Source organism: Giraffa tippelskirchi, chromosome 5, assembly GCF_054371585.1.
Source record: "Giraffa tippelskirchi isolate mGirTip1 chromosome 5, T2T-mGirTip1v1.2.pri, whole genome shotgun sequence".
Lineage (NCBI taxonomy): Eukaryota > Metazoa > Chordata > Mammalia > Artiodactyla > Giraffidae > Giraffa > Giraffa tippelskirchi.
The window spans coordinates 14,509,804-14,526,204 of NC_137279.1; the positions used below are offsets into that span (position 1 = coordinate 14,509,804).

Here is a 16,401-nt window from a genome sequence, read left to right on the forward strand (position 1 = left end):
AACCATAATTGCACTTGCATGTCCCACAGTCTCATTAGTCATCAGTCTCCAAGTATTTTGCACTGTAAATATCTGTATGCGTCATCATCCTTGTGGTTATTAGAATGATTCAGGTGCTAGCATCTGAAATGATAAGTGTAGTGTGGAATTTCTAGAAGTTACTGAGATTGTATTTCTCTCCTTTGAGAGACATATCTACAGTGAATCTCCCCAAGATTAGAGACTCTGATTTATCATCTTGTGACCATTACACAAAAGTACTGAAGTACCCACGAGTAGCAAGTACATAAACATTTTTTTCACCTTAGCTCCAGGAGGCACCGTGACCCATGTCAGGTCAATTAAAGCTCGACCCTGACTGAAGCAATTGCTCTAGTCTAGAGCTGGTCATATGATCTTGCAAAAAAAAAGAAAAAAAGCTACATTAATCAAAACAGCATGTTATTGGCACAGAAACAGACATATGGGTCAATGGAATGGAATAGAGAGCCCAGAAATAAACCCACACACTACAATCAATTAATCTTCAACAAAGGAGGGAAGAATATACAGTGGAGAAAAGACGGTGTCTTCAATTCTTTGTGACCCCATGGACTGTAGCACACCAGGCTCCTCTGTTCTCTACTATTTCCCAGAGTTGTCTCAAATTCATGTCCACTGAGTCGGTGACGCTATCTAACCATCTCATCCTCTGCCGCCCCCTTCTCATTTTGCCTCAATCTTTCCCAGTGTCAAGGTCTTTTCCAATGAGTTGACTCTTAGTATCAGAGAGCCAAGATATTGGAGCTTCAGCTTCAGTATCAGTCCTTCCAATGAATATTCAGTGTTAATTTCCTTTAGGATTGACTGGTTTGATCTGCTTGCAGCTCAAGGAACTCTCAAGAGTCTTCTCCAGCACCATAATTTGAAAGCATGAATTCTTCAGTGTTCAGCCTTCTTTATGATCCAACTCTCACATCTGTGCATGACTACTGGAAAAACCATAACTTTGACTATGCAGACCTTTGTCGGCAAAGTGATATCTCTGCTTTTTAATATGCTGTCTAGGTTTGTCATGACTTTCCTTCCAAGGAGCAAGTGTCTTTGAATTTCATGGTTGCAGTAACAGTCTGCAGTGATTTTGGAGCCCAAGAAAATAAAATCAGTTACTGCTTCCACTCCCCCCCGCCTTTATTAATATTTGCCATGAAGTGATGAGACAAGATACCATGATCTTAGTTTTTTGAATGTTGAGTTTCAAACTTGGTTTTTCATTCTTTTCTTTCACCTTCATTAAAAGGCTCTTTAGTTCCTCTTCACTTTCTGCCATAGAGTGGTATCATCTGCATATCTGAGGTTACTGATATTTCTCCCAGCAATCTTGATTCCAGCTTGTGCTTCATCCAGCCCAGCATTTTGCAGGATGTACTCTGCATATAAGGTAAATAAGCAGGGTGACAATATACAACCTTCTGGTGCTCCTTTCCCAATTTGGAACCAGTCCATTGTTCTGTGTCTGGTTCTAAGTGTTGCTTCTTGACCTGCATACAGATTTCTCAGGAAGCAGGTAAGGTGGTATGTATTCCCATCTCTTTAAGAATTTTCTGCAGTTTGTTGTGACCCACACAACCAAAGGCTTTAGCACAGTCAATGAAGCAGAAGTAGATATTTTTCTGGAATTTCTTTGCTTTTACTACTATCCAATGAATGTTAGCAATTTGATCTCTGGTTCCTCTGCCTTTTTAAACCCACCTTGTAAATCTGGAAGTTCTCAGTTCATGTACTGCTGAAGCCTAACTTGAAGGATTTTGAGCATAACCTTACTAGCTTGTGAAATGAACACAATTGTGCGGTAGTTTGAACATTCTTTGGCATTGCCTTTCTTTGGGATTGGAATGAAATCTGTCCTTTGCCAGTCCTGTGGCCACTGCTGAGTTTTCCATATTTGCTGAGTGCAGCATTTTAACAGTATCATCTTTTAGGATTTGAAATAGTTCAGCTGGAATTCCATCACCTCACTAGCTTTGTTATTCACACTCCAGGATGTCTGGCTCTAGGTGAGTGACCCCACCGTCATGCTTATCCAGGTCATTAAGACTGTTATTGTGTAGTTCTTCTGTGTATTCCTGCTACTGCTTCTTAATATCTTCTGCTTCTGTTAGGTCCATGCCATTCCTGTCCTTTATCGTGTCCATCCTTGCTTGAAATGCTCCCTTGATATCTCTGGTTTTCTTGACAAGATCTCGAGTCTTTCCCATTCTATTGTTTTCATCTATTTCTTTGCATTGTTCAAAGAAGGCCTTCTTTTCTATCCTTGTTATTCTCTGGAACTCTGCATTCAGTTGGGTATGTTTTTCCCTTTTTCCCTTGCCTTTCACTTCTCTTCTTTTCTCAGCTATTTGTAAGGCCTCCTCAGATAACCACTTTGTCTTCTGATGTTTCTCTTTCTTTGTAATGGCTTTAGTCACTGCCTCCTGTACAATGTTATGAACCTCTCTCTATAGTTCTTCAGGCACTCTGTCTGCCAGATTTAATCCCTTGAATCTGTCACCTCCACTGTATGATCATAAAGGGTTTGATTTATGTCATACCTGAGTGGTCTAGTGGTTTTCCCTAGTTTCTTCAATTTAACCCTGAATTTTGCTATAAGGAGTTTATGACCTGAGCCACAGTCAGCTCCACGTCTTGTTTTTGCTGACTGTATAGAACTTCTCCATCTCCAGCTGCAAAGAATATAATCAGTCTGATTTCGGTATTGACCATCTGGTGATGTCCATGTGTAGAGTTGTCTCTTTTGTGGTTGGAAGAGGGTGTTTGCTGTGACCAGTGTGTTCTCTCGACAAAACTGTTAGCCTTTGCCCTGCTTCATTTTGTACTCCAAGGCAACACTTGCCTGTTACTCCAGGTATCTCTTGACTTCCCTTTTTGCATCCCAATCCCCTATGATGAAAAGGAAATCTTTTTTGTTATTTACAAGGTTTGTAGATCTTCATAGAACCATTTATCTTCTCCAGCATTAGTGGTTGGGGCATAGACTTGGATTACTGTGATGTTGAATGGTTTGCCTTGGAAACGAACTGAGATCATTCTGTCATTTTTGAGATTGCACTGAAGTACTGCATTTTGGACTCTTGTTGACTATGATGGCTACTCCATTTTTTCTAAGGGATTCTTGCCCACAGTAGTAGATATAATGGTCATCTGAGTTAAATTCACCCATTCCAATCCGTTTTAGTTCACTGATTCCTAATTTATCAGTGTTCACTTTTGCTGTCTCCTGCTTGACCATGTCCAATTTACCTTGATTCATGGACCTAACATTCCAGGTTGGTATGCAATATTGTTCTTTACAGTGTTGGATTTTACTTTCACTATCAGATGCATCCAACACTGAGTGACCTTTCTGCTTTGGCCCAGCCACTTCATTCTTTCTGGAGTTATTTCTCCACTCTTCTCCAGTAGCATATTGGACACCTTCCAACCTGAGGCTTCATCTTCTGGTGTCATGGTTTTTTGCCTTTTCATACTGTTCATGGGGTTCTCATGGCAAGAATACTGGAATGGTTTGCCATTCCCTTATCCAGTGAACCATATCTTGTTAGAGCTCTCCACTATGACCTGTCCATCTTGGGTGGCCTTGCATGGCATGGCTCTTAGCTTTATTGAGTTATGCAAGCCTCTTTGCCATGACAAGGCTATGATCCTTGAAATCAACTCTACTTCAGTTTAAAAAAAAGAGAAAAAAATTTTAAGATTAAAAAAAAAGGGAAAAAAGGGCTGGGATTGGTTGACTCCTGACCTAAAATCCCCAGGGCACAGGTCTAGCTTCAGGTGTGGTTGGATTCATGGCTCCAGTGATATCAGAACCCAGTTTGTTCTTGTTTCCATCTGAAATCTTTGCCTTCATTCAGCCTAGCTTCCTAACCAGACCCAAATCTCCATGATCAGAAACCTTCAGACTTCTCCACAGTAACAAGATGGCAGCCCAGTGTCCTGTCCTCACCTCCTCTCAGAGCTGAGGCTTTCTGTCAGCCTCGCTTGCAAGTCCTGAAGCTCACTGTGATTGGATTGAATCAGGTAATGTGATCATTCCTGACCCAATCGCTGCATCCAGGATATAACCAGTGGAAACTGTAAGAACCTTTCTTGCTGACCCTAACACTCAATCTGATTGGACATGCTGAGGTCATGTGACCTTTCCTGTCCCAGTCACTACAGCCAGAATATAGCCAGTGAAAAGTGTAAGAGCCTTTCTTTCTTTTTTGGTCCTAGAACAAGTCCTGATATTTATTATGACAGAGGCTTGTTGTGCAAAATATATTTTTTGTATAAATGGCTCTTACTCAGTGGTATAGTATGGGAATTTCTATCTCTGAGTATATGGTGTCTGGGTTTGTCTATTTCTAATATTCCTGATATTTCCCAAAAATCCAATGAGGAAAAAGTCCACTCATTTTTGCCTTTCCTTTCTTAGGCCTATCAGAAAGGAGCTCCCCCTAAAAGCCGAATTCTTCCAGCTGGTGGCAAGGTGCTAACCTCAGAAGATGAATACAATTTATTATCTGATCGGCATTTCCCAGACCCTATTGGTGAGTTACTGAGCATTCCTTCCCAAGACAAAATTCCTAAACATGTTCTGTTTAGTTAGACCAGTGCTTCTCAAGGGTGGGGGTGGGGGATTTCACTTTCCAGCGACATTTGGCTGTATCTGGAGATATTATCGGTCATCACAACTTGGGAGGATGGTGCCATAGACATTTAATGAATAGAGGCCCATAATTCTTGCTAAATATCCTACAATGCACTGAACTGTCTTTGACAGTGAAGAATTATCTGGCATTATATATCAATAGGCCAAGGTTGAGGAACCCTGGGCTAGACACACATTCTCCATAGGCAAATGGAAGATATAATTTCTCTAATTCAGGTAAACCTTGTACCACTTCTATTACTTTAAATCATATTTGGTAATACACAAGTCAGTCACTGTGTTTCTAGCATATAGAAAATGTACCGTTGGTCAGATATCTTGAGGCTTTGGAACATACTGCAAGCTTTACACAGGACAGCAAAAATAAATATGTCAGGCCCAGTTTGTGAAATGTACAATCCCATCTTTCAGTAAAACCTGTCAGAGAATGTTATTTTTCTAATTTTAGGATGATTTGCAGTAAAATATCCTAAGTCAACAAAATACTTTTAGTAGGCATTAGGCATTAGAGTAACTCTTAGGTACTGTGTAAAAAAGCATTGCATTAATTAGCATATCTATAAATAATAGCTGAATACTGCTATAGAAAGAGCATTGAACTGAGAATTTGAAGACTGAATTTTCATCTGTTCTGTGATGCTTATCAAGCATATTCCTTAGCCATTGCTGAACCTCTCTGAATTCTGTTTCTTCCAACTCTAGGGACTTGAAATTGAAAATCTAGAAGGTTATTACCAACTCTAACATACTTTCATTCTCATTCATTTCACTTTTTCCATGCCGAGAGTGTAAGGGATAATATACAGACCAAATAGAGCATTTCATAGAGATTCATGAACTGTGGATAATGTAATAACTCCATCTGGCTTTGTGTAAATCAAAGCACACAATAATTACTTAGTTTCTTGAAGAGAGTCCTGGTTCTTATTAATAGGTATAATCATTTCACTGGAATTTATGGGGAAAATGTAAAATAATTTTATCAATTATTATTTCAGTGCAGAATGCTTAGTGTAGTATTTTTAATAACACTATTATAGGATTAGTACATGAACCATAAACCTAGATTAACAAACTCCTACTAAGTAATTCAAGCTAAAACAACACTTTATGTGTACTATATGTATTATTATATTTTCTTTTAATGTCTACTTACATGTTATCTTGGCTCTGGAGCTGCCCCTAGAAATGGGGATACCAACATGTAGACTCTTTAGAACCACTTCAAAGAACTTTCCAATGAAATCAGTCAGAACAGATAATACGTTTATGGATTTATTGATGAGATAAAATCAGAAGGAATGAAAAAGAATAAAAAACACAAGGCCTTGGTGACTACTGCCACTTGACCCAGAACTTCAGACGGGTATTTCAGTGACTTTTTAAATTGTATGTTGTGGCCTTCTCAGTTTTAAAAATAGAATAGTCTATAGGAGATCATTTGTGATATCCTTGTAACTCAGAAAAAATGCAGACTGGAAAAAATGGCATCTGGAAAATTATTGTAAGAGGTTAAGTGAGTTATAACTAGAGGAAAATAGAAATGAATTTTATCAGCCTTGCTAAAGCTTTGAAATGTAAAGGGTGAGTGTTGCTTTCAATTGTTTATACAATATTGTGACATCTTGGAAAGGGCAAGGAGAGTTATTTCACAAACTGTGATTGCTGTGTGATTCTAATTTTATTAGAAGAATAAAGGCACCATAAAGATTGGAGAAATTAACTTCACTTGAGAAAAAGCACTAAAGGGTTTATCAATATAGGTCTTCTTTACACAGAGTTGGCCAAAACTTGGTGGTGTTGGCAAACCAAACTGTAATGGAGGCTGGAAATGTAGTCTTCAGTCTATTCAGGCACTTGCTAAACTAAAAATCAGGGATTTTTTTTTACTGAGAAAGAGGAGAGGACAGAAATGTGTTATACCTAGAGGTCTCTGCTACAGTATTCAATCATTTATTCTTTTGTTGGCATTCACATGTTGATTCATTCCTTGGTATTTTGCTCGGGACTGGTGAGCTCAAGATTGTGCTCCCAACATGTTCAACTTTGTCAAGTTCAAAAATGGAACGCCCATGTATGTCCCAGGAAATCTATTCTGTATCTAAACCAATCTCAGCTTGCCGGTAGCAAGACTCTGCTCTGCAGCTTTCGTCATGGTTATGATCAGTTTCTTGGTATGCCCAGTGCTTTCAGTTGCCTCTTAGTAGGTCCCTCTCCCCTTGCTTCCCTTGAGATAGTGCCCATTACGTAGGCAGGGAGCCCAGAATTCATTTTTCCTTCTGCTTGTTTTCCACAACTCTAGAAACAAGCTGGGGCTCATTTAAATGAATGCAATATCATGGAAATGGAATGCGTGGAGAGGAATAAAGCTTAGACAGGAGATCTGAGTAACTGTATGGCTCAACTTGAATTTCTTTGAATTGATTTTGAAGAAAGGGCTGAAAGTTCTATTGTTAAAGGCTTTAAAATTTTCCCAGGACCACATAGCATATTTATTCATTTAACAAACTGTAGTACAACATCTCGGAGAAGGCAATGGCACCCCACTCCAGTACTCTTGCCTGGAAAATCCCATGGATGGAGGAGCCTGGTAGGCTACAGTCCATGGGGTCGCGAAGAGTCGGACACGACTGAGAGACTTCACTTTCACTTTTCACTTTTCACTTTCATGCATTGGAGAAGGAAATGGCAACCCACTCCAGTGTTCTTGCCTGGAGAATCCCAGGGATGGGGGAGCCTGGTGGGCTGCTGTCTATGGGGTCACACAGAGTCGGACACGACTGACGCGACTTAGCAGCAGCAGCAGCAGCACAACATCTACTAGGTTTGTATGCTATGAGTTGAACATGCAGAGATATGTATGATGGAGCCTCCATCCTCAAGGAGCTCTAGGGTAGTGGTTCTGCTTCTGGGAGAATTAATTGGAGGTGGTTGTTGTTTAGTCGCTTAGTCGTGTCCAACTCTAGCCTGCCAGGTTCCTCTGTCCATGGGATTCTCCAGGCAAGAATACTGGAGTGGATTGCCATTTCCTTCTCCTGGGGATCTTCCCAACCCAGGGATCAAACCTGCATCTCCTTCATTGGCAGGTAGATTCTTTACCTCTGAGCCACCAGGGAAGCCCTAATTGGAAATGGGGGACGCTTATCTCACTTTATGTCCCTCACTCTGAGTGTGGGAACCAGACACAAACACAGATCATTACAATATTTGGGGACAACAAGGTAGGGAGCACCCTACTCTGTCTCTGGTGGCAGAGGGTGGTACCAACAAAGGCATCCCAGAGGAGGTGGCTTTTGAACTGAGTTTCAAAGGGTGAATGAGAGTTTTCTATGCAAAAGTATGATGGAAGGAAAGGAGAAAAAGGAAGCAGGAACTGCAGAAGCAATATGCAAAGTCATAGGAAAAATGGCAATACTTCCCTTGGGAGAGTAGAGAAGAGAGTGGGGCAGAAACCAGCACAGAACAGGGCAAACACCAACACTTAAAGAGAGAGATGGAGAGAAGGGGCAGAGGAACCAATAAAAGTGAAAAGGGGCAGCAATGTTTAAAAAGCACGGAGAAGGTCACGCTCCTGGAAGTCAAGGGAAGAGAATGTTTTCAAAGGAAGGGGTAACTGGCTGCAACAGATAATTCCCAATCAGGTTGAAAGGGTGGGTAATAAAGAAGAAGCCACAAGCTGGCAGTCAGGATGACATTAATGACCTAGGCAGTTTGGTTTGGGGACTGGTGAAGAAGGAACAAGTCTAGGGTGAGAATAGGGGTTGATGGTATCAAAGCTGCAAATGCTGGTTTGGCAGTGACAGGGGGGCGGGAAGAGAGTGGAGAGCAGAGAGCAGACCTGTTGAATCGGGAGCTGGTAGGGTGAGTGTCCAGCAGGTGGACACAGTGGCAGCCGAGGAAAGAACCAGCTCTGACTGTGGCTCGTTCCAGGTGAGGAAGCTGAGCTCGATTGTGTCTGATGGCCTCGGCCGTCCCTGTGGATTGGAGGTGAGGCCTCCTGCTCCAGTGAGGCGGGTGAAGCTGCTGGCGGGATGCGAGGGGAGCCTGAGCTCTCCTTTTCCCCGACCCTGTGAAGACATTTCATACCCCCTTTTCAGCCCATTGGTTGCCCCGCAGCCTGAAGTAAACTCTCACAGCCTGAAATAGGAATTTTAAATAAGAGATACACATTTTAAGATGTCTTGGTGTTTTCCATGTTTCTTCAGCGTCCAGTGAGAAGGAGAACACGCAGCCCTTTGTGGTCCTGCCCAAGGAATTCCCGGTGTACCTGTGGCAGCCCTTCCTCAGACACGGCTACTTCTGCTTCCAGGATGCCGCTGACCAGAAGAAGTTCAGTGCTCTCCTGAGTGACTGCATCAGACATCTAAATCATGGTATGGCATGGCTGCCCGCTGGTCCCCAGCTGGGCTGCCTTTTCTCGATTGGCCTGGTCAGTCAGCTGTAGAATGATTTCTTGAAAGAGCCACAGATGGTGTTGCCTTGGGGAAGGAGAGGGAAGCTGAGCAAAGTGTGAGTTTTGTACACAAAGAGCGCAGTCAATTTGCTATCTGCTTAGCCTGGGCAGGGTGTGCTATGTGTGTGTGTTTGCGTGCCAAGTTGCTCAGTCGTGTCCAATTCTGTGCAACATCATGGACTGTAGCCCACCAGGCTCCTCTGTCCATGAGATTCTGCAAGAATACTGCAGTGGGTTGCCATTTCCTCCTCTAGGGGATCTTCCTGACCCAGGAATCGAACCCTCGTCTCTTATGTCTTCTGCATTGGCAGGCAGGTTCTTTACCACCTGCACCATCTGGGAAGCCCAGGGTAGTGGAGCCTCAGTGAAGCAGGACGTGGAGTAGGTATCTGAGGGCCCATGTAGGCAGAGCACCATATTCATGTATACAATTTTGAGTATAATGCCTCTTCCTCCTCTTCTGTCCTGATTTTTTTTTTAATATTTATTTTAATGTTATTTACTTTTGGCTGTATCTTCATTACTGCACATGGGCTTTCTCTAGCTGCGGTGAGCAGGCTTCTCACTGGGTGGCTTCTCTTGATGCAGAGCACAGACTCTAGGCATGTGGACTTCAGTAGTTTCAGTGCTTGGACTTAGATGCCCCGTGGCATGTGGTGTCTTCCCAGACCACGGATTTAACCGGTGTCCCCTGAATTGCCAGGTGGATTCTTAACTACTGGACGACCAGGGAGGCCCGTGTCCTGACTTTCAAAAAATCTCAGTGACATCAAGAATGAACCAGTTGTCCCTAAGGAAATCCTAGTCCTTATGACATTTCATTTTTCTCACTTTTATTTCCGAATTAGTTACTCAAAACTTTAGGGTACATAAGAATCACCTGGAAAACTTGCTGAACAGAATTTTTTTGGCTCCACCTACAAATATTCACAGGGTCTGTGATGGGGCCCTGATTTTGCTTTTCTAACAAACTGCCAAGGGATGCTGATGCTGTTGGTCCACAGACCACACTTGGTATGGCATTGCTTCAGACCATGTTGCCTCTATATACTGATTTAATTGTTATGTCTATAATAAAAAAGACTTCTCGTTCTGGTATGTGACATTTTTGGAAAGTCGATATAAATACTGGTTTTTCTGGATTCCACGAAGCCTTCTGTTACAGATAATTGAGCTCTTTGTCATTTGGCAGTTGGAAAGGTAACCAGTCAAATGTTATTGAGAGCTTTACTCTGTTCCAACCTCTCTAAAGGTATTAGGAACAGAGTAATGAACTATGCAAATTCCCTCTCTCTGGGGTCTACATTCACACAGGAAGGAGGGACAAACACATGCACTGATTCAGAAGACAACCTGATGGTTGTCAAAGATACATGTTACAGAGTAACTAGAAGTCGTTGCACAGGGAAGAATGGAGAAGGCTGGTCAGAGGAGGCCCCTCTGGGGAGGTGACATTTGAGTTGAGTCACCTCATTCTTCTGTGCCTTTATTTCCTAATACAGCTAATTGCATTGTACACTTTGGAGAAGGAAATGGCTACCCACTCCAATATTCTTGCCTGGAGAGTCCCATGGACCGAGGAGCCTGGTGGGCAACAGTCTGTGGGATCGCAGAGTCAGACATGACTGAATAATTGAACACACACGTATTGTACACTTACTTTAAAGTTCTGAGGTTTTCCTGAGAGTTTCAGTTACGCAGAGCAAAAGTCGCTAATGATGCTTCTCAACCTGCTCTTGATTTTAACTGGTGTAGTGATAGGAGGCTAATGGAAAAAGATAATGTCACTCTATTTTGCTCTAGCAACTCTGAGTAACATTCCTCATAATACTGGCTCATAACTCATTAGGGACTTTATAGAAATGTTACCCTTATTGATATCTTGCCTTGTGGTTTTGATGTTTTAGAGAGCAAAGAATTGCCCAGCACTGCCTGCACCATGTTACTCATTTTTTCAATTCACTTGCCCCTCTGTGTGCAGAGCCATGGTCTAGTATGAACATGCCATTGGCACTGAACACAAGAGCCATGAAGTTTCACTCAGCAGAGAATGTTCTTTACCCTGCCAGATGGGGCTGGCTTCATTTTCCCTTCATGTACATAATAGGAATTTCTCTGGGGAGTTTTTGGAAGCATTGTAAGCCTGCATTTACTGTCCATTTATGGAAGATATCAGTCGATTCAAAACCCCACTCTGCTCTCCAGTATGTTATCAAAGGCACTGAGATAATGAGGTCTAGTCACGTGGCCCTAGTTTTTCTGTGTCACATTCCTCTGTCCAGAAAACTCACTGAGGTTTTCTGCAGACTTAGTGTGACTTGGCAGACCTTCCCGTGGCTCCCGTCAGAACCAAAGACCATCAGAACATTGTAGAGAACTGTTCTTGATGGCCCTGGGCCAATGAGCCCATGGATCTCTCCTCTCCTGCCTCTGTTCCTTTGTTTTTAACCACACAATGTACCACCCATCTTTACTGAGTCACTCTTTTGGGGTTTCAATCTCTACCTGTTATTCATTGTAGGATCTTGAGTAAACCATTAAGAGATTTCACAAACTGCCAGTTAACCATTATTTTTTTTCCATAATTACCAGGAGAGTTTAGAAATAGGTGTCAAATGAATGCTGTGATAGGACCAGAAAATCTGAGGGGGCTGCGGAGAGCCTGCTGAGCTCCGTCCCCAGGCAACCGGAGTTTGACCTGTATGCTTGTATTATTGTCATGGGCTCTCAGGCCAGCACATGCCGCTGCTGAGAATTAGCTCTGAGATATCCTAGCAGCTGATGTTGAGCTGCTGTTGATCCATCCATTCACAGGTCCTGAGGGATCTTTGTTCCCTAGTTTTGTTGAGGTATAACCAACATATAGCATTGTTATTAGTTTCAGGTGTACAATGTAATGTTTTAATATATGATCATTGTAAAATGATCAGCACAAGTTTAGTTAACACCTGTCACCTCAAGAAGTTAACAGAAATTTTTTATGAGATCTTTTAAGATCTCTTCTCTTAGCAACTTTGTAATATACAATACAGTATTGTTAACAATAGCTACCATGTTGTACAGTACACCCCCTGATTTTATTTTATAGCTGGAAGTTTGTACATTTGACCCCCTTCATTCATCCTACCCCCATCTCCTCTGGCAACAACCAGTTTGTTCCCTGTTTCTATGAGTTCAGTTTGTTTTTTTACAATTCCACGTGTAAGTGAGATCGTACAGTATTTGTTTCTCTCTGTCTGACTTATTTCACTTAGCATACTGCCCTCAAGAAATCTTTCAGGGAAGATCATCTCGTTACCTTGGTGGTAAGTTCCACCCAGGATTTCTGTCACTTGGCGGAGGGGAGGAGGGGGAGGTGTCCCAGGATACCTCCCGCTGTGCTCAAATTCCACCACACAGCCCAGGCCACTTACCCTGGGAGTTCTGGGTTCAAAGTGATCTAGGTACCCATGTCCATTCATTCTGAATCTGGAACCACTTCTTCTGTTCCTCCTTATGGAGGGGATTTGTCCCTATTTAACCCTGACAGAGGGCCTGATTACACCCTGTTCTTGGCCAATAAGGCTGTATTCCAAGATAGATAAGGACAAGTAGAGAGCTCTCTGCTCCTCTTTCCTTCAAGAGGCAGCACTTCCTTTGCGTGCCTCAAAGATTATTTACACTCCTAAGGAGCACAGAGATGTGTGTGTATGTGTGTGTTCAGTTCAGTTCAGTTCAGTCGCTCAGTCGTGTCCGACTCTTTGCGACCCCATGAATCGCAGCACGCCAGGCCTCCCTGTCCATCACCAACTCCTGGAGTTTACCCAAACCCATGTCCATCGAGTCGGTGATGCCATCCAGCCATCTCATCCTCTGTCGTCCCCTTCTCCTCCTGCCCCCAATCCTTCCCAGCATTAGGGTCTTTTCCAATGAGTCAACTCTTCGCATGAGGTGGCCAAAGTATTAGAGTTTCAGCTTCAACATCAGTCCTTCCAATGAACATCCAGGACTGATCTCCTTTAGGATGGACTGGTTGGATCTCCTCGCAGTCCAAGGCACTCTCAAGAGTCTTCTCCAACACCACAGTTCAAAAGCATCAATTCTGCAGCGCTCAGCTTTCTTCACCATCCAACTCTCACATCCATACATGACCACTGGAAAAACCATAGCTCTGAATAGAAGGACCTTTGTTGGCAAAGTAATGTCTCTGTTTTTTAATATGTTGTCTAGGTTGGTCATAACTTTCCTTCCAAGGAGTAAGCGTCTTTTAATTTCATGGCTGCAATCACCATCAGCAGTGATTTTGGAGCCCCCAAAAATAAAGTCTGACACTGTTTGCACTGTTTCCCCATCTATTTCCCATGAAGTGATGGGACCAGATGCCATGATCTTAGTTTTCTGAACGTTGAGCTTTAAGCCAACTTTTTCACTCTCCTCTTTCACTTTCATCAAGAGGCTCTTTATTTCTTCTTCACTTTCTGCCATAAGGGTGGTGTCATCTGCATATCTTATGTGTGTGTGGTTGTTGTTATTTTTTAAAATTTTTATTTTTTATTTTATTTATTTAAATATTTATTTATTTATTTATTTTGGGCTGCATCATGTCAGTTTTAGAGTGCAGGCTTAGTTGTCCCACAGCACGTGGGATATTAGTTCTCAGTCCAGGAATTAAACCCGCATCCTCTGCATTGAAAAGCAGTTTCTTAACATCTGGATCACCAGGGAAGCCTTGTTTTTTTTATTTTGGACACTCTTTCATTGAGCAGGCATAAGAAAATTCCACAAGAGTAATTTTTACCATCCCCCTCCAACACACTAGACTAAATATGAGGCCCATTGTGGAAGGGGGGAAGGGGAGGAGAAATTTCCCCTGTAGTTCTTTTGGCTGGCAGTTAAAATAACACAAGATAGATTAACAGTAGAAAACCAAATTTATAACCTGTGGATGAGGAATTCACTTAAGTATGAACAATTTCAAAAACAGTAAGATATGGTGAGATTTATATATATTCTGGACTATGGAGAAGGAAGTTGGGGTCTGAGGCTTCAAAGGGAAGTAAGGTAGTTCAGGGTTCTAAATTCATAGGAAGATAGAGCAGTTAATGTTTTGTGAACAAATGTTTTCTGGGCCATCCAAAGACAGTGAGGCACATCCATCAACAGAGGAATGGATAAAGAGGATGTGGTACGTATATACAATAGAATATCACGCAGTCATCAAAAAGAATGAAATAATACCATTTGTAGCAACATGGATGGGCCTAGAGATTGTCCTACTGAGTAGGTCAGAGAAGCAGAAACATGGTGTGACATCCCTTATATGCAGAATCTAAAAGGACATGAACAGATGAACTTATTTACAAAACAGAAACAAACAGACTCACAGAGAATGAATTTATGGTTGCCAGGGGCAAGGAAGGGGAGAAGGGATAGTTAGAGAGTTTGAGATGGACATGTACACACACTGCTATATTCAAAATGGATGGCCATAAGGACCTATTGTATAGCACAAGGAATTTCTCAGTGTTATGTGGCAGCCTGGATGGGAGAGGAGTTTGGGGGAGAATGGATACATGTATATGTATGGCTGAGTCTTTTTGCTGTCCACCTAAAACTATCACAACTGTGTTAATCAGCTATACTCCAATACAAAATAAAAAGTTAAAAACGACCATGGGACACAGAAGACTTTGATCAAAAGGCTTTGCTAGGTTCCTCTCTGTCTAGCACACCTAATACTTTACTTATCTATGGTGATATCTTCTTTCTAGGACAGTCCTCCTACCTTAATTCCTTTAGTCAGTAAAGGAGAAGTTAAGAGGCTCTTCCTGAGTCTTTTGGGGCTTTGATTGTTTTCAGCTCAAAATAATCCTCACACTAGAGTGGCACAATTTGGCATGCCACTACGTAATCCTTCTGCCTTCTCTGTTTCTCACCATCAGGGTCTTTTCCAGTAAGCTGGCTCTTCGCATCAAGTAGCCAAAGTATTGGAGCTTTAGCTTCAGCATCAGTCCTTCCAATGAATATTCAGGGTTGATTTCCTTTAGGATTGACTGGTTTGATCTCCTTGCTGTCCAAGGGACTCTCAAGAGTCTTCTCCAGCACCATTGCAAAATGTGGTCCTTGTAGTTACAGAGATGTAGTTAAAACTATTAGCATGTAGAAAGGGCTGTACACATGCAATGTGGAATAATGATCATTATCAATGTGAGTCTGTCCTTCCAGCTCAGGAAAATCATTTCTTGGCATAAGAATTTTCAGGAAGGGGGAAAAGTGTTCCTGACAGGAGGAATAGGATTTGTTGGAGCTGGAAGAGAGTCAAAGCATAGACTATTAAAGGAACTAAAAGAATTTCATGTGGCTGGTGCTCAGAGAGGAGAGAGATGCCAAGTGAGGATGGAGAGATGGAGTCAGACTATAAAGGGCTGTGTGAAGCATATTGGGGGATTTGCACTTTATTCAAGCACCAATTGGAAACCATTGAAGGGTTCCAAGCACAGAAACAACTTAGTCATATTTTCATGCTAGAAAGGTCACACACACTGGCTGCTGTGTGGGCAGTGGATGGAGGGTAGCCACTGGGATGCCAGGAGGCCACTTAGGCAGCTCTGGCAGGCAACAGATAGTGGAAGCTTGCACCAACGAGGTGACAGTGAAGGTGGCAAGAGGTGGCTGAATAAGAGAGATATCCAGAAGTAGAATCAACAGAACTTAAGGATAGATCACATGCAGGGTGAAGCGGTGGGAGAACCCAAGGAAGAGCTACGGGTTTCTGCCTTTCTCTGAGATGGGCAGCTTGTGTGAAAGAAGAGTAGCCTTCAGTGACTTCCCTGGTCAGCCAGTGGCTAAGACTCCACGCTCCCAGTGCAGGGGGCCTGGGTTCAACCCCTGGTTATGCAGTTAGATCCCGCATGCCCCAACTGAAAGATCCCAAATCTTGCAACTAAGATTGAAGATCCTATGTGCTGCAACTAAGACATGGCACAGCCAAATTAATTAATTAATTTAAAAAAAAAAAAAGAGGAGCAGTCTCCAGGAAAAGTTTGTGTTCAGTGTTGCAGTTATTGAGCTGGGGAAGTCTAGGGACATCCAGGTGAGAGAGTCTTGTAAATGGATGCCCAGACAAGGCTGGAGAGCAGGAGCACAGTCCTGAGTGCAGACACAGGTGGGACGTCAGCAGCCTGCATGTGGTCATCGAAGCCGTGACTAACCTTGGAGAGAGGATAGAACTTTCAAGCCCCTCAAAGACAGAGGAGAAGCCATTGGCTGAAGGCCTGGC

At 42.5% G+C, this 16,401-nt stretch overlaps 1 protein-coding gene across 1 annotated transcript in view; it reads left to right on the forward strand.

The window, feature by feature from the left end:
* NIBAN1 (niban apoptosis regulator 1) overlaps positions 1-16,401 on the forward strand; it is a 174,272-nt gene that overhangs the window by 81,787 nt on the left and 76,084 nt on the right. Inside the window, exons 4-5 of the mRNA XM_081492192.1 lie at positions 4,454-4,568; positions 8,896-9,063. Coding sequence (XP_081348318.1) covers positions 4,454-4,568; positions 8,896-9,063 — 283 coding nt within the window. The remainder of the gene's footprint in view (positions 1-4,453; positions 4,569-8,895; positions 9,064-16,401) is intronic.